Genomic DNA, 22,697 nt, shown 5'->3' on the forward strand with positions numbered 1-22,697 from the left:
TTCTTTAAAATGTACGTTACTCTTAAGTCGTTTCAATAATTACAGTTACGGATTTCAGACCTTGAGTTTCAAAAAAAAAACCAGTTCAATTTCCCTTTAAATATATTATTAAGTACTTTTTGGTGTGTAATGTTTTCAGACTTCAGGCACTGTAATTATTCACAACATCACAATGATTCTATGTCTAACCTACACTGACAATTATGAATCCTAAAATGGTTTCCACAGTACTATTTCATTCTGTAGATTATATTATGATTGAATTCTGCCTTCCAGATATATTGTTGGAAGAGAATCTTAAAGCCCTGCAACACTTCTGCTTTGAAGTAGAATTAATCCATATTTTTTGTCATGCTTAATATTTAAGCTTCTTCTGAACTAGAAGACAATACACATTTGGAGATGCAAATTTCCTCAAGCTACATTCTACACCAACTCCAGTCTATTTTGTTCAACATTAAATATTTTCCTTTAAGAGAACAAGTATATGGTATGCTAATTTTTAAAAACAGAATTTTGCTCTAAAATTAATGACATAGCTAACAGGAAACAACTTTTCAATTTCAGCTTCACGAGAACTAGGCAAAAACTAAGTTAAAGTAGACTCAATGACTATTTTAATCACTTTGGGTTTCTTTTTTTTATTACCATGTGTTTAGAATGATATGCTCCTTACATTCTAACAGACAGCTCAACAAGGCTCAAAACTCTAGAACTGAAACCACCAGACCACCTCCTGCACACCTGTAAAAGGCAGAGCAGCATTTTATTTGCCCCCATACATTCGCTCAATGTCTTTGAGGTAATGGTTCTTCAGTTCCTTTCTCTTCAGTTTGAAAGCATCTGTGACCAAACCAGTTTCAGGGGTCCATGGCTCTGGACTCAAGCGGACCTTGATTGGAATTTCAAATCGCTCCAGGTTCACTGAAATGAGGGGCGGGGGAGGTAGGAGAGAGGGAAAGAGAGGGGAGAGGATAGTGAATTAATGATACTGGTGCCTTCCAATTTCATGGTAGAGTTCTCAAGGTATATATATGTGAATTGTTTCGGTTGAATATGGTTTTAGCCCATAGAGTTTTTATTGTACCACATTCCTACCATATGTAGGAACTCTCTTCAGAGTCTTCCTATTCTTGGTTTCCTCTGCTTGGGATGGTCTTCCCTCTTGGAAGCTGCATGGCTCGTGTCCTTACTTCACCCAGGTGTCTATTCAAATGCTACTCCTAGGGAAGGCTTCCCCGACCCTTCAGAGCCGATGTCTTCGTATCCTCTTTGTCTATCCCTTGGCAGGAGATTTTCTTCAAATTACTTATCGCCACCCCACACATTGTATATATTTGTCTCACCTGCTAGCACGGAAGCTCTGTGAAAGCACGGTTTTTGTTTCATTCACTGCCATCCATGGGGCCACATTAAAATCCCTCATGAAATATATAGGTACTTATCCGTTCATTCTGCAGGGAGCTAAACTGGTAGCCAAACGCTCTTCTTGAGCTTTATTATATAGTCAAATGACAATCAAAAGGGGGACTGTGAATTTCACATTTAAATGGCATTAAGAATTGAGGTGGTACATACTGCCCCAGAATTAAACAACTCAGTACATGCTCAGATGTCAGAGCATGGAAGAAAATAAGGACAAAAAATCAATTGAGTACTCAGAAATTTTAAATTCAATTACATTCCATCAAGTTATTAGTAGTACAAGCTCATTCCTAAAATCCTGAAGGCCCATTAACAGCAATGTTAATCTACAGATGAGCTTTATTTTATTTATTTATTTTGAGAGAGCGTGTGTGAGTGGAGGAGGGGCAGAGAGAGGGAGAGACAGAATCCCAAGCAGGGCCCTCGCTGACAGTGAGGGAGTCCCCAGATGAGCTTTATTTTACATGCAATTATTTAAAACAGCAATTTTGGACCACCTGGGTGGCTCAGTTGCTTAGGCTTCCGAATCCTGATTTGGGCTCACATCACAATCCCAGGGTTGTGACACTGAGCCCCCAGGTCAGTCTCCATGCTAGCTGTGGAGCCTGCTGAGGATTCTCTCCCTCTCTCTCCTCCCCTCCCCTCTGCTCACATTTTCACTCTCTCTCTCAAAATAAAAAAAATTAAAACAGCAATTTTGAACAAGCACACATCTGCATATTTAAAAACTACCGATAAACAGCGTAGGTGACTTTAAAAACAACTTGGTTTCAATGACAAGCACACAAAAAAATCAAATTCAAGGATGTTTTTGACCGAATACCAGTCCTGAGTTTTATAAAATCTTAAGTTAAATAACTGAATTTTTCATTAAAATGAGAGAAAAATAATAAACTGGAGTGTGGAAAAATAATCTTTCCAATTACATAGAATCAAATTCCTAAAAGTAATACCTGAACAGGTAGTAAAGGAACATGAAACTTGCCCAAATTAACCATGTCTACTCTGTTGATACATGACAGCTCAGATATGGGGGAGGTGCCAGAGATAAGCCCATCTGTTCCCAAGGTCACATCTGGATGTTAAGGAAACAGTTACATCCTCAACTATATATGTGGCTCCCAAACCTTTTATTTCATAATACGGTAAAACCTTGGTTTGCAAGCATAATTCGTTCAGGGAACAGGCTTGTAATCTAAAGCTCTCTTTTATGAAAGCGAATGTCAAGATCCATCAGCCCAGCTGTGATCATGTGATGTTCAGTGTCACGTACTACTCATATTGCAAGACATCGCTCGTGTATCAGGTTAAAATTTATTAGAAATGTTTGCTCGTTTTGCAGAATGGTCACAGAAATTACTGGCAATCCAAGGTTTTACTGTACTTCCCTTATTTACATAGGTCCTATTCCGGAAACACTGATAAAATCGGGACAAGGTAGGCATATTATTTCAGTTGCACACAAACAAATTTAGGCATATTTATAAAACTCACTCTATTTAATCTTCGTGAACTAAATTCCTGTTCAAAGCGGGGAAAGGTACATTAGAGGTTTCATTTCAGGAACTCCTAAATATTACTTAGTACCCCAAGCTACAGAAACAATGGGTAAAACGCCAGTTTCTTATAAACAGGAAACACTGCCAACTAGTGAGAAAGAGCAGGGGGAGGAAAAACAGGAATTTTACACATGGCATTTTCTCTGAATTACCTGCAACATTATGAAATATAGCCTGCAGGTGGCAACAAATGTCAATTTTTTTCTAGCCGTTGGTAGTTGTTAAATCACCACAAAACTTTTCATTTGTATTCTTATGATAAATACTACCTGTACCTGAAACCATGCCCTATTGAGGTTAATGGGGTTGAAATTAACAGTTAACTTAAGGCTTGTTTTTCAGAGACCTGTTTCTCCCTAATCAGCCATGGTTTCTTTCCAGACCCCACTAACAGATCCACTGACTGTCTCTGCAGAGGCATAAACTGAACGTCACGGATATGGTTCCAACCTGTGAACAAGCAAGACTCTGCATTCCTTCCCTGAGATAATTAGCTTGACACTCGATCCAGTTTATACTGGCTCACAGAGCATGCACCTAGCCCCTCACCTAAGAGGTGTCCTAAGAGGAACTCCCAAAGGCAGGGGCCAAATTCTGTCTCATTTTAATTATAAGTCTGCACCCCAAAGTGAACATGGGATGTATGTTACTTACATGTGCAAGCTCCATCTTCATTCAGTCATAAATTTCCCAGCCCTTTTCATCAATATGCATGTAATCCCAACCCCTATGATTATTTTTTATAATTTTTTTTTGAGACAGAGAGAGAAAGTGTAAACGGGGAGTGGCAGATTATTTTTTGACAGAGTGTGAGCAGGGGAAGAGCAGAGAGCAAGGTGGAGACACAGAACCTGAAGCAGGCTCCATGCTCTGAGCTGTCAGCACACAGCCTGACATGAGGATCAAACTTATGAACTGCGAGATTATGACATGGGACAAAGTCGGAAACTCACCTGAGCCACCCAAGGTGCTCGCCAACCCCTATGATTATTTAAAAAAAAGAAAAAGAAAAATCTTGTCCTGTTCCCCTTCAGGAAGGTAGATTTGAGGCTTGCCCTTCTGTCTTCTTGTTTGGCTGCCCCTTAAATAAACCCTTTCCTTGCTGTGTACTCAATGTCTCAGTGACTGGCTCTGCTGAATGTTGGGCACAGGAACTTGGGTTTGGTTACAAATGTGGCAAGCTAGCCAGCAGCTCTTTGCACCTGGTTCGTCGGCTCCCAGCCGGGAACAGGAGTCTGATGATGAGTCTTGCACAAGCAGCTGCCTAGGCTCCTTGTCATAGGGACAGTCCCCGGGCCTCCAGCTTCTGCAGCAAGGAAATCGTTTTTGGGTTTGGTTTGGACAGACCTCCCTTTATGAGTACTTCACATGGGATGGCACATGAGCTTATTTCTTCCTATCATTCAGTTGCCTCCAAATAAGGGGTTTTGGTTTGGCTCTCTTAGCTTGAGTAGGAAGTCATGTGGTTGAGTCAGTAAACCTCTGACTTTTAAGAAGAACTAGCAATTAGAAAGCCATTTTTTTTAGTTGGTGAAGTCCCAACTTTTGAGGAGGAACCAACACTCACAGAGGTACTCTGGGCTTCATTTAGTGTGTTGTTTGCTGCAGTTTTTGGTATCTTTGGATCAAATGGGCCATATTCTAGGAAAATGGGAAATGCCCATTCAGTTCCCAAATGCAACTCTATGGGCTGTATTCCCCCAAACTGGGCATAGTTTCATTATGAACCTATGAACAGGAAAAACAAATGCGTGTGTGTGGGTGGCTCGCTTGGTTAAGCATCAAACGTCAACTTAGGTCATAATCTTAACAGTTTGTGAGTTGGAGCCCCTCATTGGCCTCTGCTGACAGCTCAGAGCCTGGAGCCTGCTTCAGATTGTGTCTCTCTGTCTCTGCCTCTCCCCTGCTCCCATGCTCTCCCTCAAAAATAAATAAACATTTTTTAATTTAAAAAAATGATCCTCTTTTTGCAACACTGCTTGGCCACAATGTTCATTAGACTCTGAAGAAAAATAATGAACAGATCCAGAAATTATGTTATCTTGCAATTAGCTTTGTTTTGTAAAAGGGAAAAAATGAGATGAAATACTCTATGTTCAGTTTTTTAGGATGCTGTACCAGAATAAGTCCATGTAGGAGAAATGTAGTATTTTTATTTCAACACAAAGAGAGAGAGAGATGTGGAAACTGGACTTTTAATGTCCTCTCCACTAATGTCCTCTTCACAAATGTTAGTAAAACAAAGGATATAAGATTTTGTTTATATCTTGTTTGTGTATTTGTATGTGTGTTCATAGATGTTGTAAATATATTTTTTCTACCTGTGGGTGGTACTATTGAGATTAGGTTGTAAAAGAGCTCTATTTAGTTGGTTTATAGGCAAGAGCTTGTTAAGAATTGGGAATTCTTGGGTTGCTTGGGTGGCCTGGTCAGTTGAGCTTCCGACTTTGGCTCAGGTCATGATCTTGTGGTTCAAGCCCCACGTCAAGCTCTGTGCTGACAGCTCAGAGCCTGGAGCCTGCTTTGGATTCTGTGTCTCCCCCTTGCTCTCTGCCCCTCCCCCGTTCACACTCTGTCAAAAAATAAACAAATGTTAAAAAAATTTTTAAAAGACTTGGGCATTCTTAAAACTCAGGAAGATAGAAGCTAACCCAAATTGTTTTCAAGTTCAAATGATCTGTGAAAACAGTCAGTATTAAAGCTAATTTAAGGTTATTTGTTTAATTAAAATGGACATGTCTTTCAAATTGCCAGAATTAGATGTAACATTTTATTCTGCCTGCATTTACTTAAGTCAAATAAGTTGGTAGAATCTGTTACAATCTTTTTAAAAAAATATGACTTGGAAGAATGACTGTGATATTTCGTAAAGTTTTTATGGGTGATCGAAATATAATTGTTGAGAGCAATTAATGTAAGATAAAAAGGTTTATAGGTAAACTTTTAAATAGCTTCCAGAATCTTGGGTAATCTGAAACCTTAAATTTAAATTCATTAAATATCCAGATAATTTCCAAATAAGAGAAAATACTAAAACATTCATTACCGACCATAGGTTTAGGCACTTTTGGTTTCCTTACTACAGGGAATCTAAAGATAGAGTAGGGTGTCAGGGTGCCTGGGTGGCTCAGTCAGTTAAGCATCTGACTCTTGATTTCAGCTCAGGTCATGATTGATCTCATGATTTGTCAGACTGAGCCCTGCATTGGGCTCTTCACTGACCGTGCAGACCCTGCTTGGGATTTTCTCTCTCTCTCTCTCTCTCTCTCTCTCTCTCTCTCTGCCCTCTCATGTGCATGCTCTCTCTTTCTCTCTCTCAAAAACAAATAAATAAACTTAAAAAAAATAAGACAAAACAAAAAAGATAAATTGGGGTCTCTCAGTAAACATATTTTGTGCTTTAAAAGACTATACTATGAAAAGTCATAGGTTTTTAAAAATTATTAAATTCATAAATGTACAATTCTAAAGAATTATGGTCTAAGAGGCAGTTCACAATTTGTTACTATTAGTTTTTACTAGAAGTTGAGATTTATAAGAGTTAGGAATTCTACCAAACGTAATTAAGATGACTGGAAAAGGAAACAAGTCTGCATGCAAAGGAAATGGTGTATGGAAGTGTTGAATCACTGGGTCATACCCCTGAAACTAATATTAACTAGCAGTGTATGTTTACTATAGTGGGATTAAAATAAAATAAAAGAAAAAGAAAAATAAACCAAAAAAAAAGAAGAGAAAATGAGATATGTATTTTTGGTTAAAAAAAAAAGGTATGATGGGAGTACATTTTACATTTTTGTTGAGGGAAAATGATTTTGTCCTAAAATAATGAGACTGGTTATTTAAAGAAAACTTAGGGAAAAAATCGTGTGTGTGTGTGTGTGTGTGTGTGTGTGTGTGTGTGTGTGAGAGAGAGAGAGAGAGAGAGAGAGAGAGAGAGAGAGAGAGAGAGAGAGACTCTGACTCTCAAGCAGGCTCCACACTCAGCATCGAGCCTGAGGCAGGATTCAGACGCAAGACCCTGGGACCCTGACCTGAGCTGAAATCAAGAGTTGGACGCTTAACTGACTGAGCCACCCAGGTGCACTGGAAAAAATCTTAATGTAAAAAAATTATGGAGGGTTTATGAAGGCAACTCTTTGAAATAGAATTTTGTGTGTGGTTAGGACTGACTAAAATTGTAACAAATGAGTTTTAATATTAACAGTACACTGGTATAAGACTGGAATTTGTTTTTTCTCTGTGATAAAGTAACAAAATTTTCTTGGGTTGTTGGTATGCTCTTGACATAAAATTACAAATAAAGGATTTTCTTTACCGGCCTGAAAAAAGTTTGTCTATGTTTTATCTTTATCAGGTCACTGAAAATACTTAAGAAAGCTGAATCTTCTCAATACTGAAAAAGCTAAGCTTTGCTAATAGTTACACAAATGTGTTTACCTTTAAAATCTCGTACTGTCATCTCGGTTAAACAGATAATTATTAAGTTTTGAAATGATCTGTAATCCTACTTAGGTATGTATTTTAAAATGTTCTGATATATTTTTAATTTTTTTGTATATTTATTTTTGAGACAGAAAGAGACAGAGCACGAGCTAGGGAAGGTCAGAGAGAGAGGGACACACAAAATCTGAAACAGGCACCAGACTCTGAGCTGTCAGCACAGAGTCCAACGCGGGGCTCGAACTCACAAACTGCAAGATCATGACCTACGCTGAAGTTGGATGCTTAACCAACTGAGCCACCCAGACACCCCTAAAATGTTATGATATTTTTGACAAACTTCCCCAAATTTAAATTCTAAATGAAGTCTTTTCAATTAATTAGGCTTATTTTTTGGTATGTCAAATTACATAAGAAGCATTGTCAAATAAATGATGATACACTTTCTCAGGCTATATTGTGTAGATAAATGTTATGACTGTTCCAGAAATTATATGAAATTCCTAAGGTCTTGATATGTCCTGGTATAATGTCATCACTTATAATCTGATGACTGAAATGTTATGTATTTCAGAAATAACCAAATTTGCTTGTCAATTGCATCATAATAAACTCTTATCAGATTTTTAATCATGGCCAATTTTTATGTCTTTTATCATTTTCAGACAGTTATACTTTTACTCAGATGCTTTGACAAAAGCATCCAGCAAATGTGTTTCATCTTGGGATTCATAAAAAAGACTTTCAACAATTACAGGTTTCTGATAACCTTAAGACCATAAAACTAAAACTGATTAATAATCCCAAAAAACTGGATTCAAACAAAACAAAAATAACATGGGCCTGAAAGAACTGAGAAAGAGGATTATACTTTTTATGACTCTGTTTGAAATATGCTGGCTCTCTAATACTGGCTCTTTCAAATTAAAAAGAATGCATTTTTTCTTAATGCTAACTGGCCTATAGCAATTTTATGAATTATACCTTCGTAAGCAGAATTGAAACATTATCTTTTTCTCCCCATGAGATCCCTCCAAAATTCAAAATTCCCAGTGATTATTCTCATATTTTCATGGCAGTTACAATTGTTTGCTGAGGTTCAGTAAGAATCTGTTCTCTGTGTAACAAGACACCAATGGAAACACAGGTTATATTACCAATGCCTTGACTGGAATGTCAAATATTTCAGGGCAACATGCACAGACCTGAAGAGGACCAGATGGCTTTAAAGAACTAATGCTCAGGGGTGCCCAGGTGGCACAGTGGAGCATCCAACTTTTGATTTCTGCTCAGGTCATGATCCCAGGGTCGAGGGATCGAGCCCTGCATCAGGCTCTGCATTGAGTGTGGAGCCTGCTTGATATTCTCATTCTCTCTCTCTCTCTCTCTCTCTCTCTCTCTCTCTCTCCTCCCCGCTCACCCTGCCCCTCGTCCCAGCTTGTACTCTTTCTCTCAAAAAAAGAAAAAACAACCAAATAATTAAAACTACCCTTTACCCAAAGCCCTATGAACCGAAGTTAGACTGTAGAAGTTAACTGCAGAAAAACTGCCACAACAGTTCATGTTTGCACAATTTTCTTGCCTGTTGCTGTATCAAGGCCACTCAGAAAGGTCACCAGAGACATCTGAACCACAAACCAGGAAAATCTATCAGACTGCCACTGGCTGCCCTCACTCCGTCTAAAGATGCTTCAAGCCAGGGGGCGCCTGGGTGGCTCAGTTCAGTGTCTGACTATTGCTTTCCACTCAGGTCATAATCTCTCAGTTCCTGAGTTCAAGCCCTACAGGAGGCCCTGGGCTGACAGTATGGAGGCTGCTTGGGATTCTCTTTCCCTCTCACTCTCTCTTTCTGCCTCTCACCCCCCCTACACCCCAACACAATCTCTCTCTCAAAATAAATAAAAACTTTTTAAAAAAGATCTTCAAGGAACGCCTGGGTGGCTCAGTCGGTTAAGTGGCCAACTTCGGCTCAGGTCATGATCTCACAGTTTGTGGGTTTGAGCCCTGCGTCACGCTCTGCGATGACAGCTCAGAGCCTGGAGCCTGCTTCAGATTCTGTGTCTCCCTCTCTCTCTGACCCTCCCCTGCTCGTGCTGTCTTTCTCTCTCTCTCTCAAAAATAAATAAATAAAATGTTTAAAAATTTAAAAAAAAGATCTTCAAGATGGACATCTAGAAACCTTCTCAGTGGCAGGCACTGGGTTTATAATTTGCTACAGCCACTAGCATGTGTTTTTCTTTTGTTTCCATAGAAATGCCACTTAAAATTAATTGCTTGCTTGCACAATACAGGTCTAAGTTTGAGAGCCCGCCGGCATGAGAGTGTCCTGAAATAGGACAATGTTCTAACTGAGCTGACCTTTTCTCAAGACTAAGCCTGGTTCACGTGATATGGAGCAAACTTCTTACCGAAGATCCAGAACGGAACAGTTGAACCCCAGTGACAAGTGAACCATTTTATCTGTGCAATGTTTTTCTAAGAAAAATCGGGGGAACTTCCCATTACTTTTAACTATCCCTGTGTTAGCCACGTCTTGGCAGTTGGAAAATAAGAGAAATCTACTTATTTTTAAAAATTTTTTAACTTTTTTTTATTATTGAGAGACAGAGAGAGCATGAGCATGGGAGGGACAGAGAGAGGGGGAGACACAGAATCCAAAGCAAGCACAGGCTCTGAGCTGTCTGAGCCTGACGTGAGGCTCAAACTCCCAAATTGTAAGATCATGACCTGAGCTGAAGTCGGACACTTAACCAACCAAGGAACCCAGGCACCCCAAAACAAATCTACTTATTTAAAAATCTGGTTAACCTTTTTCTATCCGCAATTCCAATGAAACCAGTTATTGTACCAACCCTCTTAAACCTTTTAATCAAACAAAAAGAGAATGGACACGTGATGGGAGTTACCCGCCTGGTTACCGAGAGGGCAGATTTTGACATCTGTCTGTGAGAACATTTTTACCCTGGAGGGGAATCCAGGCTCACCATCAAGAATCTTTCTATCACCTTAGGCACGCTCACCAACAAAACTGCTCTTCTTTTTGCCCAACAAAAAAGAAAATAAACGTGTTAGCCAAGGTAGGCTTTGATAAGCACAGTGCTTTGGACTATACTTGCAAAACAGGGTAAGAGAGTGCCAGTGCTAACACAGTGTGCAATATTTATATAATGCTTCTGATTAAGAACAAACTCATTCAGATAAAATCAGAGAGTAAGCCACTTGGCTACAGTAAATTTCCCCAGAGGCTTCTAGAGAAATTGATTTGGTTTACTGGACTCTTTTCCTGAGTTCCTCAAGGGATTAGGTCAATGTTACAGGGACAACTAAGACTTGGGTTATCTATACATTACATTAATTAGATAATGGGATAATCAAATATGTTTTCTGATGTTCCAAAACAATCAAAAAAGGAACTGATATTTTGGTCATGCCAAATATATATGTTAAGCCAAGTACCAGGGAATATTTCCAAAGGGGTACAAAGTTGCTTTATTCCTCAAATCCAAAAACTGTGCCCTTTTGCAGCACGAAGTAGTCAGAGTAGTTACTATCTCAACTCTTTCAAGACACAAAATAAAGTGAAACCATGCCCATAAGGTTAATGAGGTTGAAACTAACCGGAAAGTTAAAGTTTGTTTTTCAGAGACCTGTTTGTCCCTAATCAGCCATGGTTTCTTTCCAGACCCTAATAGCAAATCCACTAGATGTCTCTGCAGAGGCATAAACTGAAGGTCACGGATATGGTTCCAGTCTGTGAATAAGCAAGGCTCTGCATTCCTTGCCAGAGATAATGAGCTGAATACCCAATCCAGTTTGTACTGGCTCATAGAGCATGTACCTAGCCCCTCACTTTGTCCTACGAGGACCTCCCAAAGGCAGGGGCCAAATTTTGTCTCCTTTTAATGCTAAGTCTATATGCCAAAGTGAACACGGGATGTATATTACATGTATGTTTGCCAAATGTACAAGGACCATCTGTCCTCATTAAGAGTCATAAGTTTCTCTACCCTTTTGATCAATATGTATGTATTCCCAGCCACTTTGATTATTTAAACGAAAACAAAAGCAACAAAAAACAACCAAAAACCTTGTCCTATCCCCCTTCGGGAAGGTGGATTTGACGCTTGCCCTTCTGTCTCCCTGTTTGGCTGTCTCTTGAATAAACCCTTTCCTTGGCGCATACTCGATGTCTCAGTGATTGGCTTTGTTGCATGACAGGGCACACAAACTTGGGTTTGGTTGCAGATCTCACACTTCTATTTAAAACGTGAAGAGGCCCGCTATAAAGATGTGTGCTTTCAGGCAGATTTAGCTGAAACAATTAAGACTATTTTATACTTTTTTGCATTAAGTCTCTGAAATTATAACTAGAAGCAAACGTTGGCAAGATAAATATTTTGTGCCCAGAAAACTTAGGATTTATATATTAAGCTCATGATGAGTGTATTATTTTCCATATCACTGATTGTTTGATTTCATGCCTCAATCTAGGAAAGTTATTGGGGCCCCACAGGTCCTAGAACTTTATTCCACTTTTCACCTGACTGTGATCCAGGTGGTCTTTCCCCATTATTGCTTTTATATAGTGAAATGCACAACGACAAATTATTCAAGTTGCATTTTACCCATTAGTACATTCAGGGGGTGACTAAGAATAACAGCCTATTTGCTGAATACTGTTTGAAATACTACATTATAAATAAATTCTGGCAGTCTGGTGATAATAACATAAAAACTATGATATGATACTATAACTGACAAAGCCATCTTGAAGGAAAACAACATTAAGCTCCTGTCTTTATGGTCATAAAGTAACCTACTTTTCAATCTGATTATGTTAACAGGCATCTGTTATTTAAAACTTTACAGTGTCCACAGTGAACTACAAGCATGTTCTTCTTGAAGAAAAATAGTTTTTCAAGTTCCACCCAATTGTTAATATTACAAACTATATTGTTAAGCCAAAACGGAACGTAAGTAGTTAATTAAAAAATAAATTATATGCAGCCTAATTAGAGAAATAGGAGTACTTATGTATCTGTGATAAAGGTATAAACTAGTCGACAGTTTTTCTGGGAGAAGAGGGAGTTATATGGCAATAGAAAGGAAAAAGCCCTTTAAAAATAGACATTTTCTTTGCCTCTGAAATTCCATTTCTAGGGATTCATAGTAAAAAATAATTCAATAAACAAATAATCTGAGTATACAAGATATGTGTTATATTTGTTTACAATGCAGAACAGAGGAACTCACTTAAAAAGTCCAACAAAGACTTAAGTGGATCCTCCTATACTGGAATACTAGTTAGCTATTAAAAATGAAAATGCAATTCTGTATCTACTGACTTAGGAACAGGTCAATGATGCTCATGTGTTGGGTATATATACCACAATGTAAGGTCACCGCCCAAAGATAATGACTATAATCACGTGATTTTTACTTCCTCCTTTATAATTTCTTGTACGATCCAGCATTTTACAATGAATATATATAACTTAAACAGAATATGATATTTTCACTTTTTAGGAGGAGAAGCAATAAGGTTAAAAACTAGGTTAATTTAAAAAGAAAATTTATTGGGGCACCTGGGTGGCTCAGACAGTTAAGCGTGGAAATCTTGATTTCAGCTCAGATCATGATCTCATGATTTGTGAGTTTGAGCCCCACTTCGGGTAACCTCAAACTCTGCTTTGCGTGAGTCCCAATTCTCTCTCTGCCACTCACGTGTGTGCTCGCCCGCTCGCGCTCTCTCTCTCAAAAAAATGAGGTTAACAGCGTCCAATGAAACATGAAGAGTTCAGTTTCTCTATGTTCCCCGTGGAAAATCATTTAAATAGTTTAAAAGAATTTTTAAAATGAAAAAGATATTAACCATAAGGAAACAGCTGAAAGGAGAGAAAGAGGACACTGGATGGGAGCTCAACAAAATTTTGGAAGACCTAAAGCAAGCGACTAGCAGTAACTGATGGGGAGCCGAGAGAGCTAAAAGTTAATGGGCAGCAGAGGACACCGAAGAGAGGCAAATGGAGCCCCCCCCCCCTTGAGCCCATGCTTCTGAAGACAAGAGATGAGGGACAGGCTGCAGAAAGAGGGCTGCCCTCAGCTTGCACAGAGGACATTCTTCTCCCTGATCTTGCTCTTCCCCAACCAGGGTAGAGATAGGTTTTCTTTTTGGAAAAGCTGACCTAGAGAGACTCTGGACTCCAGGACACTAGGTACAACAGAAGGAGGGAGTAAAGCTGAGAAGAAAAGCACACTGTGTGGGCAAAAATTGCCCACCCCGTCCCCAGCCCCATTCCAATTTCCTCTTTTTGGTTACCAGAATAGGCAGTTAGGCTAATATCCTCCAGAAGGGACTGAAGAAGTCTTCTTTGCAGGAATGGAATGACTCAAGACACTAACATCTGAATAGCCTGCTGGTGAAGCCCAGTAAGCTTTCCAAACAGTATTTTAGTGCCTTATTCTCAAATAGGAATGGACAGACAAGGATCACAGATATAGGAGAGGCTGTGACCAAAGCAAGCAGGAAGTAGAACTTGGAGGGGATAGGCAATAACAGGAGAAGAATCCTTCATAAAAGGAATCCCTTGAACATCCCCGAAGGGAAAAGAGATGACACACTGACTGCATTCATGAAAGAGCAACAGGGTGCTATGAATAGAACATGGAGGAAATGTGAAAGAGCTCTTGAAAATTAAAATTCTGATACTGGAAACAGGAAATCCAATAGCCAGAAGATGTGATAAAGTGGAAGGACTCTGGGGGTGCCTGGGTGGCTCAGTTGGTTAAGCATCTGACTTCAGCTCACTACAACAGAAGGAGGGAGTAAAGGTGAGAGGAGGAGGAAATAAAACTCACAGATCATGAGTTCAAGTCCCGCATCGGGCTCTGTGCTGACAGCTCAGATCCTGGAGCCTGCTTCAGATTCTGTGTCTCCCTCTCTCTCTGCCCCTCCCCCACTCATACTCTGTCTCCCAAAAATAAACATTAAAAAGTTTTTGGAGGGACTATGCCAGAATGTAAAACAAAAAGGAAGAGATGGAAAACAAACAAACAAAAAAAAGATAATAAAACCACGGGATGAAGGCAGGAGGTCAAACAGACATAGAAACATAATCCCAGATAAAGACACACACACAGAACTTGGATGGGGAAAAACTATAAAACGAAGAGCAAGCAAGCAAACAAAAATGATAAATGGATATTCCCCAGAACTGAAGGGCAGAGATCTATGGATTGAAGGGGCCTGCACCAAGTTAGTATCCACAAAGATAAATGGTAAGAGATCCACACCAGGGCACCTCATTGTGAACTACCAGAACAAAGATGGACCATTCTGAGCACAGGCTAGGTGACCAGTTAGCAGGGAAGTTATAACATGCAATAAAGACCTAGATAGGTTATTCTAGTCTATGACATTTAAGCATCTTCCCAACATAAGAATACATTTATATATATTTTTATATATTTATTACAGTATAATATATAATGTGTATTTATATGTATATAGAATTTTCTTCAAGAGGCAGGTTTTTAAAACCCTGTATTTCATTATTAAAACAGATAAATAGACATCCCGAGGAGTCTAGTGCACAAGCATTACATGACTTCCAGGGACTTCAAAAGACAAGCAACTTCTTACTTACTGGCATTGGCAGCTTCTCTAATTTCTTTCAATATTTCAGCTTCCATGGCAGGATTATTGCAGATATCGACCCAAGTTCCTTCCACTCCTTTCTGTTGTGCCAAAAGTGTCAACCTTTTCTGATTAGGAACCACAAAGCTAATCACGTAGGACTGATCACTAAAAAATTAGAAAACAACACAAAATAGAAATTAAAACATTGAGAAAAGTTATTTATAAGTTAGTGAATAGAACAGTACATGTAATTCCAAATACATATATCTCTTACGTGTTACAGATTTATTAAGAAGTAACAAAACCCATAGTCTTGCCACAAAGACAGACATTTAACCAACAGAATAGAACACAGAGCCCAGGAATAAACCCTTGCATGTATGGATAAATGATCTTCAAGAAGGTTGCCATCGCCACTCATTGGGGGAAAGCACAGTCTCTTCAACAAATGGTATTGCGAGAATTGGATATCCATATGCAAAGGAATGAAGTTAGATCCTTAGCCATATTGCATACAGAAATTAACTCAAAATGGATCAAGGAACTAAATACATAAGAGCTAAAATTATAAAGCATCTAGCAGAAAGCACAGGGAAGAAGATTCATGACACTGGATTTGACAATGCATTTTCAGATATGACACCAAAAGCATAGACAACAAAAGAAAAAATTGGGAGTACAACAAAAATTTAAAATTTCTATGTTATTAAAGTACGTAGTTAACAGTGTGAAAAGTCAATTGATGGAATTGGAGAAAATATTGGTGAGTCATATATCTGGTAAGAGGTTACTATCTAGAATATAGAAAGAACTCTTATAACTCAATAACAACAACAAAACCCCCAAAATAACCCAATTAAAAAGTAGGCAAAGACCTGAAACTATAAAACTCCTAAAGGAACACATGAGGGGTAAGCTCCCTTGACATCAATCTCAACAATGTGTATTGTTAGATATGACACCAAAAACAAAGTCAACAAAAGCAAAAATAAACAAGTGGGACTATATCAAACTAAAGAGCTCTGCACAGCAAAGGAAACCACCAGCAAAATGAAAAGGCAACCTACAGAATGTGAGAAAATATTTGAAAACATATGTCTGATAAAGGGTTAATATCCAAAATATATGAAGAAGTCCTAAAATTCAAGAGCACAAATAAAATCAATTTAAAAATGGGCAGAGAAACCAAATAGCCATTTTTCCAAAGAAGATACAAGTGGCCAACAGGCATACAAAAAGATGCTCAACATCATTCATCATCGGGGAAATAAGTGCAAATCGAAACCACAATGAGTTATCACCTCACAGCGTTAGGTTGGCTATCATCAAAAAGAGAAGAGATAACAAGTGTTCACTGCGGCATTAGTCACAATAGCCAAGGTATGGAAACAACCTGTGTTCATCAGATGTGGGATATATATACAAGGAAATATCATTCAGTCACGGGAAAGAAGAAAATTCTGCCATTTGTGATAAACATGGATGAACTCAGAGGGCATTATATGGAGATAAACCAGACAGAGAAAGACAAATACTGCATAGTATCACTTATATGTGAAATCTTAAAAAAAGGAAAAAGAAAAAGTCAAACTCCTAGAAACCAAGTAGAAAACTGGTTGCCAGGGGTTAGGGGGATATAGAGACAGGTTGATAAAAAGGAACCAACATTCAGCTATAAGATAAATAGGGCCTGATGATCTCATGTAAAAACATGGTGACTACAGTGAAGAACATTATATTGTATAACTGAAAATGAGAAAAAAAAATTTTAATGAGCAAAGAACTTGACATTTCTCCAGAGGTGACATACAAATAGCCATCAAGAATATGAAAAGATGCACCACATCACTAATCAATAGTGGGGAGATATCTACTCGCACCCATTATGATGATTATCAAAAAACTAGAAACAAGTGTTGGTGAGGATGTGGAGGAATTAGAACACTTGTGCACTGGTGGTGAGAAGGTAAAGATGGTGCTGCTGCTATGGAAAACAGTATGGCAGTTTCTCAAAAAAAAAAAAAAAAAAAGAAAAATAGAACTATCCTATGATCCAGCAATCTCACACCTGGGTGTATATTCAAAAAAACTGGAAATAGGATCTTGAAGAGATATTTGTATATCCATGTTCACAGCAATATTATTCACAGTAGTCAAGAAGTGTAAGCAAGCGAAGTTGCCCATCAATGGATGAATGGATATACAAAATATGGTCTATATGCATAATGGAATATTAATCAGCCTTAAAAAGGAAGGAAATTCTGCCATATACAACCCTGAGGACAGTATGCTAAGTGAAATAAGCCAGTCACAAAAAGGACAAATACAGTATGATTCTATTTATATGAGGTATCCAGAGTAGTCAAATGCACAGAAACAGTAGGAGAATGGTGGGGGCCAGGGACTGCCGTCAGGGAAAATGGGGAGTTGTTTAATGGATAGAGAGTTCCAGCTCTGCAAGGTAGAAGTTCTAGATATTGGCTGCACAACAATGTGAATATACTTAGCACTAGTCAACTATACATGTAGAGATGGTTAAGATGATATTCTTTAGGTTTTGTGTTTTTTAGTTACACTTCTTAAAGGGCATTAATAAAGCCCATATGTTGAGATGAGCCCTGGGTGTTATATGGAAACCAACTTGACAATAAACTATGTAAAAATAAAAAACAAACATACAAAAATAAACCATATTAACATATAAAGAAAATGGTCCAACCTCTTAGGTTTCTGATTTAGAAAACTTGGACTAGTTGTGTTAACTTCTTAGGGAAAATTTATGCTATGTCTCAGTTGTTGAGTATGTTGAATGAAGTAAGTGTTGTAGCATACCTAAGAACTTAGCAAGACACAGTAGGTATCCAATAATTAGTTAAAATGTCTCAGTCATCTCAAATGATATTCAAGCTGCTAAACTGTCAGAAATGCGTAACATTCCCAGATGCTGATGAAATTTTGTTGTTCCCCTTGAAATTATACAGAATCACAAATTTTTTCCAATCATCCTTTTACTAGAAGGATAGGAGACACAAATGCAGCTTTTAAAATTACCTTTTGGCAAAAGCACAGATGTTGTCTATAAGTGGACAGTTCTTCAAGGCGGCTTCTACCTTCCCAAGGGATACATATTCTCCTGCTTGTAACTTCACCAGATCTTTCTTACGATCTAGAAGTCATGAAGAACAAATGGTAAGTTATCCGGACCATCTGGTCCATATGCACAATTCTGATTTCCTCTCAATCTCATTGCCTTAATCTTTATTTAAACAGATACTTCTTCTAAAATTGTGTTATAGAATAACGCTTATCCATGCACATCCATTACAACAAAACACCTAACTGAAGAAGTACTAGCTAAACCGTTATTCCCCACACAGAATGTTGAGTATCTTATTATAATCTTAAATATTATGATAAAGTTAATGGAGTGGACAGGATCTTGGAGCATTAGATTTAAATGACAGCTCTGCCCATTATAAGCTATGTGATCCTGGGCACATCAGTTGACCTCTCCAACCCTCAGTTTTATCAGATACTGACACCTACCTCATACAAGCATAGAGGACCATGTCTAGCATACAGAACATGATTAATAAATGTTAACTCTCCATTTTACTTATTTGACATTACCTTATTAAAATGACAGTGCTCTAAGAAAGGAAGTGCTGGCAGAGATGGCACAGCTTGAATAATCATGAGTGGCCTTCCAACTTCCATATGAATGCTGACTTGCCTACCCATAGCCTGGGAACCCACTCTACATGTCGACAGAAACCTACCTTTGATTCCAGTGCAATTAAGGATCAAGAAAAAAAGGTGGGGGTAGGGGAACTGGTTCTAGATTGAATCATGTTTACTGGGGATTTCCCTAGCAGATCAAACTTCTGGATGAAGAACCAATTTTCCCAGGAAATCTTTAACTACATTCAGGTCAGGTACGGGTCCAGAGCCAGATTTAAATGGACCACTAGAGATATGACTGAGGAAATTTTAGGGCTTGCAAAGTACCTGATTGGGACCCTACTGAGTGATCCTTTGTAGCTAGCTAGTCTAATTTTTATTGTAGCTTTTTCCTGATTAAAATGAATAGCAGAAGGGTCATTTTGGAGTTCAAAGTCTATTTCAGTAGGCTCAGTGAGGGCAGTGCCAAACCACTTAACATTCTCAGAAGAACAGATTACTGTTGAGGATTTATGATTTTATAAGGTTCAAGGATACCTGGAGTCATATAGATAGCCACTAGGGAACGTAATGTGTCCACACTGCCTCTTGGATAGGGAGGAAGACAGTGAGGGATGCCTAAAACGGAGAATGTTACAGTAGGTGGTTATACAGTACAATGTGCAGTTGACCAAAAAAAAAAAAAAGTAATACTTCTTTTGAACAATTTTTGTTTTCTCACAGAAAGACAATATACTGACCTATAATCTGTAAACATCCATCAGGATGAAATTCTCCAATATCACCAGTGCAAAACCACCTTTGGCCATTTTCATCCACAGAGTAATCCTCTGCCGTTTTCTCTTCATTTTTAAAATACCCCATGGAGATATTCTGTCCACCAATTACGATTTCCCCTCTGGGGTTTGGCTTGTCATGAATTGTGTAACCACCTAGAAGCCATTAAATTAGTTATTGTTCTAAAACAAAATGCACTTGCATTCATTCTTAACACTCCTATGCTAATATTTTTCTGAGGATCAAATTTTGTTACTCTTTGGGACAATTATTAGTTTACATGCATTCACATTGACGTGAGGATTGTGGGTAACTGTAATTTGGGGAGTACCAAGGAAGGATCAATGATAATAGCCAACCACCACCCATCCCAAACCTTCCCAATGACCATAAAATTTTATACTCAGAACACCACTGAAGCTTGAGGTTCATAGAGCTCTGTTAAGATAAAATTATCCCCAAGAAGGGTAACATTTGAAGCTGTTTTAAGTAAACTGATATCAATACATTTCAGGGTTTTTTTCTAAGGAAGTTTTAATACAGGGGTGCTTGGGTGGCTAACTGGGTTAAGTGTCCAGCTTTGGCTCAGGTCATCATCTCATGGTTTGGGAGTTTGAGCCCTGCATTGGGATCTCTACTGTCAGCACCGAATCCTCTTTGGATCCAGTCTGCCTCTCTGTCCCTCCCCTTCTCGCGCTTGCTTGCCCTCTCTCTTTCTCTCTCTCACTCAAAAATGAAAAAAAACCAACAACATTAAGGAGGTTTAATACAAGAGAACAAGTAGGAAGTGTCTACCAAAGGCAACACCATGAAGTGAGAGGGAAAGTGAGGCTACGGAAAACAGGAGAGAAACTATATTTTCTTAACTTTGCCTATGGCCAGTCATGACTTTAGATTTTTTTTTCCATAATATTTTATTGTCAAATTGTTTTCCATACAACACCCAGTGCTCTTCCCCTCAAGTGCCCTCCACCATCACCACTACCTGTCTTCCCCCCTCCCCCCTCCCCCCCAACCCTCAGTTCATTCTCAGCTTTCAATAGTCTCTCAAGTTCTGCATCCCTCTCTCTCCCCAACTCTCTCTCCCTCCTCCGTTCCCCCTGGTTCTCCATTAAGTCTCTCTTGTAAAATCTTATTTATTTTTGAGATAGAGAGTGAGCACAAGTTGGGGAGGGCAGAGAGAGAATTCTAAGCAGGCTTCACACTGTTAGTGCAGAACCCCATGTGGGGCTCGAACTCCTGAATTGTGAGATCATGACCTGAGCCGAGATGAAGAGTTGGATGCTTAACCAACTGAGCCACCCCGGTGCCCCTAAAATCTTAAGCATTTTAATCACTTTTTCTTTATCTGGCAAGGCCAGACTGTTCATTGTTTTGCAGTTAATGCAACACAGTTAGTATTTTTCAGTTTCATCAGGAACACTGGTTTACTTCTATCTCCAGCAGAATTATAAAAAGGATTATCACCAACATCTGTAAAGTGCAGGCTTTCATTTGCAGTTAAATATAAAGATAAAATTATACAAATGGCCTGAGAACTGAGTCTCATCTGTGAAAATGTTTGCTGGGGTCAAGAGCTAAGACGTTGGGGCATGTGTGGTCCTTCCATCGCTCCATCCTCCAAAATTCTGCGGTTTCATTTCCTGGCTCAAATGTCCTCAGTAACAAAGTCAAGCTTCCAAAGATAGGATATACATCCTTTTCCAAACCTAGGGAATGCCCCACTAAGAGTGTTCTTCCTCTTTACTCTCAAGTATTCTCAAGTTCAGAATCATTGTGCCTAGATTCTAGAGATTCTCTTTTCCTCTTGGGATCCAGAAGACGTTACTGAGGAAAAGAAAGCACCGGGAGCCAGCAACAGCAAAGAGTTCACTTGGTACCACAGACGAGCTAACACTTTAAAGACTGGGTGTCCTGGGGCTTGTGGTAGTTTTCAGTGTATTTAGAATCAGTAAAGCTGATAGTAAAATTCTTACCTTCCTGCCAGTCTTTTAGCTTAATTTCACAGCAAATAAGAGGGGCTCCAACTCTGCCAGTAGTATAGTCTGTAACTAGGAGGAAAATGCAACAGAAATATTAGCATACCACATTTCAGACTCGTGCCCATGGGAGACCAGGGATACTGGAGTTAGAAACAGAGTCTCACAGATAATAAAAGACAGGCCATTGTGAGTGCACTGCAAAATGTGATCATGTTTCAATATTTCAACTCTATTTCAACAGTGCAATCAGTACCAATGTTGTTACATCACTTTTGCTTCTCATGGGCTCTATTTCAGATAAGTACAAAAATCTCTGTGAAAGGAGGAGAGCTGCCCCTACTATTATCTAACTAAGACTCCAATAAGACAGATTTGGATAGGAATTCCTTCTCTGCCACTCACTGATTGGCTGTGTAACTTGGACTAATTACTTAACCCCACTATGCCTCCATTTCCCCATCTATTAAAGGGGTAGAATAAGAAAATCTACTTCTTATAGGGATATGCAATAGGGATTCAATGAGATGGTATGTGGACAGTGCTTAAGGCTTCTTGGCACAAACTAAGTTTTCAATAAATGTTAGTTGCTATTACCAAACAGGATGATGACGATATTCACCTTTTGTAATTTGGAAGTACTGCTATCAATAATCAAGTATTTAGAGAGACCCTATAATGTACCAAGCATTATATTAAACACTAAAAGGAGGAAACACATAAAAGATAAGGAGACTGTGTCCTCAGTAAGCTTACAAACTACCTGACAAAAATGCACGTGAAACAACTCAGAGCACATTTAAATACCTAATTGCACGGGACCGGAAGTGCACGCAACCGTACCTCAGGGACTAGAAAGATCAATGTGAAATGAAATCACTGGGAAAGACTTAATTGAAGAGTTGGGCATTAAAAGGTGGCTGTGACCAGTTAGCAAAAGGGGCATTCAAAGAGAAGGGAACAGAAAAACGAGAGATGAGAGCAAAAATGCCTGCAGGAGAAAAAGAAGACTGGCTCACCAGGAAAGCAGAGCTGTGCGCACGCATGCATGCGTGTGTGTGTGTGTGTGTGTGTGTGTGTGTGTGTGTGTGTGTAAAATAAGGCAAAATAATGATGGCTGGGAACAACAGCACCAGATCAAAGGTGTCTGGAAGCTAAGCTGGCAAGGGCTGAAGCAGTGTTGAACGTGGAGAT

The 22,697-nt window shown here is 38.9% G+C and overlaps 1 protein-coding gene across 5 annotated transcripts in view; it reads right to left on the minus strand.

Annotated features, from left to right (window-relative positions):
- Positions 1-607: 607 nt before the first annotated feature.
- ACSL4 (acyl-CoA synthetase long chain family member 4) overlaps positions 608-22,697 on the minus strand; it is an 80,509-nt gene continuing 58,419 nt past the window's right edge. For 4 of the 5 annotated variants that reach the window (XM_029930356.1, XM_029930354.1, XM_029930355.1 and 1 more), the window contains 6 exons: positions 21,501-21,575; positions 19,488-19,679; positions 19,285-19,365; positions 18,118-18,232; positions 15,074-15,231; positions 608-924 (listed from right to left, as the gene is read on the minus strand). In XM_029930356.1, coding sequence (XP_029786216.1) covers positions 767-924; positions 15,074-15,231; positions 18,118-18,232; positions 19,285-19,365; positions 19,488-19,679; positions 21,501-21,575 — 779 coding nt within the window. In that variant the 3' untranslated portion in view covers positions 608-766. The remainder of the gene's footprint in view (positions 925-15,073; positions 15,232-18,117; positions 18,233-19,284; positions 19,366-19,487; positions 19,680-21,500; positions 21,576-22,697) is intronic. The other variant, XM_029930353.1, reaches the window with a different exon arrangement.

This window comes from Suricata suricatta, chromosome X (genome assembly GCF_006229205.1).
Source record: "Suricata suricatta isolate VVHF042 chromosome X, meerkat_22Aug2017_6uvM2_HiC, whole genome shotgun sequence".
Classification (NCBI taxonomy): Eukaryota; Metazoa; Chordata; class Mammalia; order Carnivora; family Herpestidae; genus Suricata; species Suricata suricatta.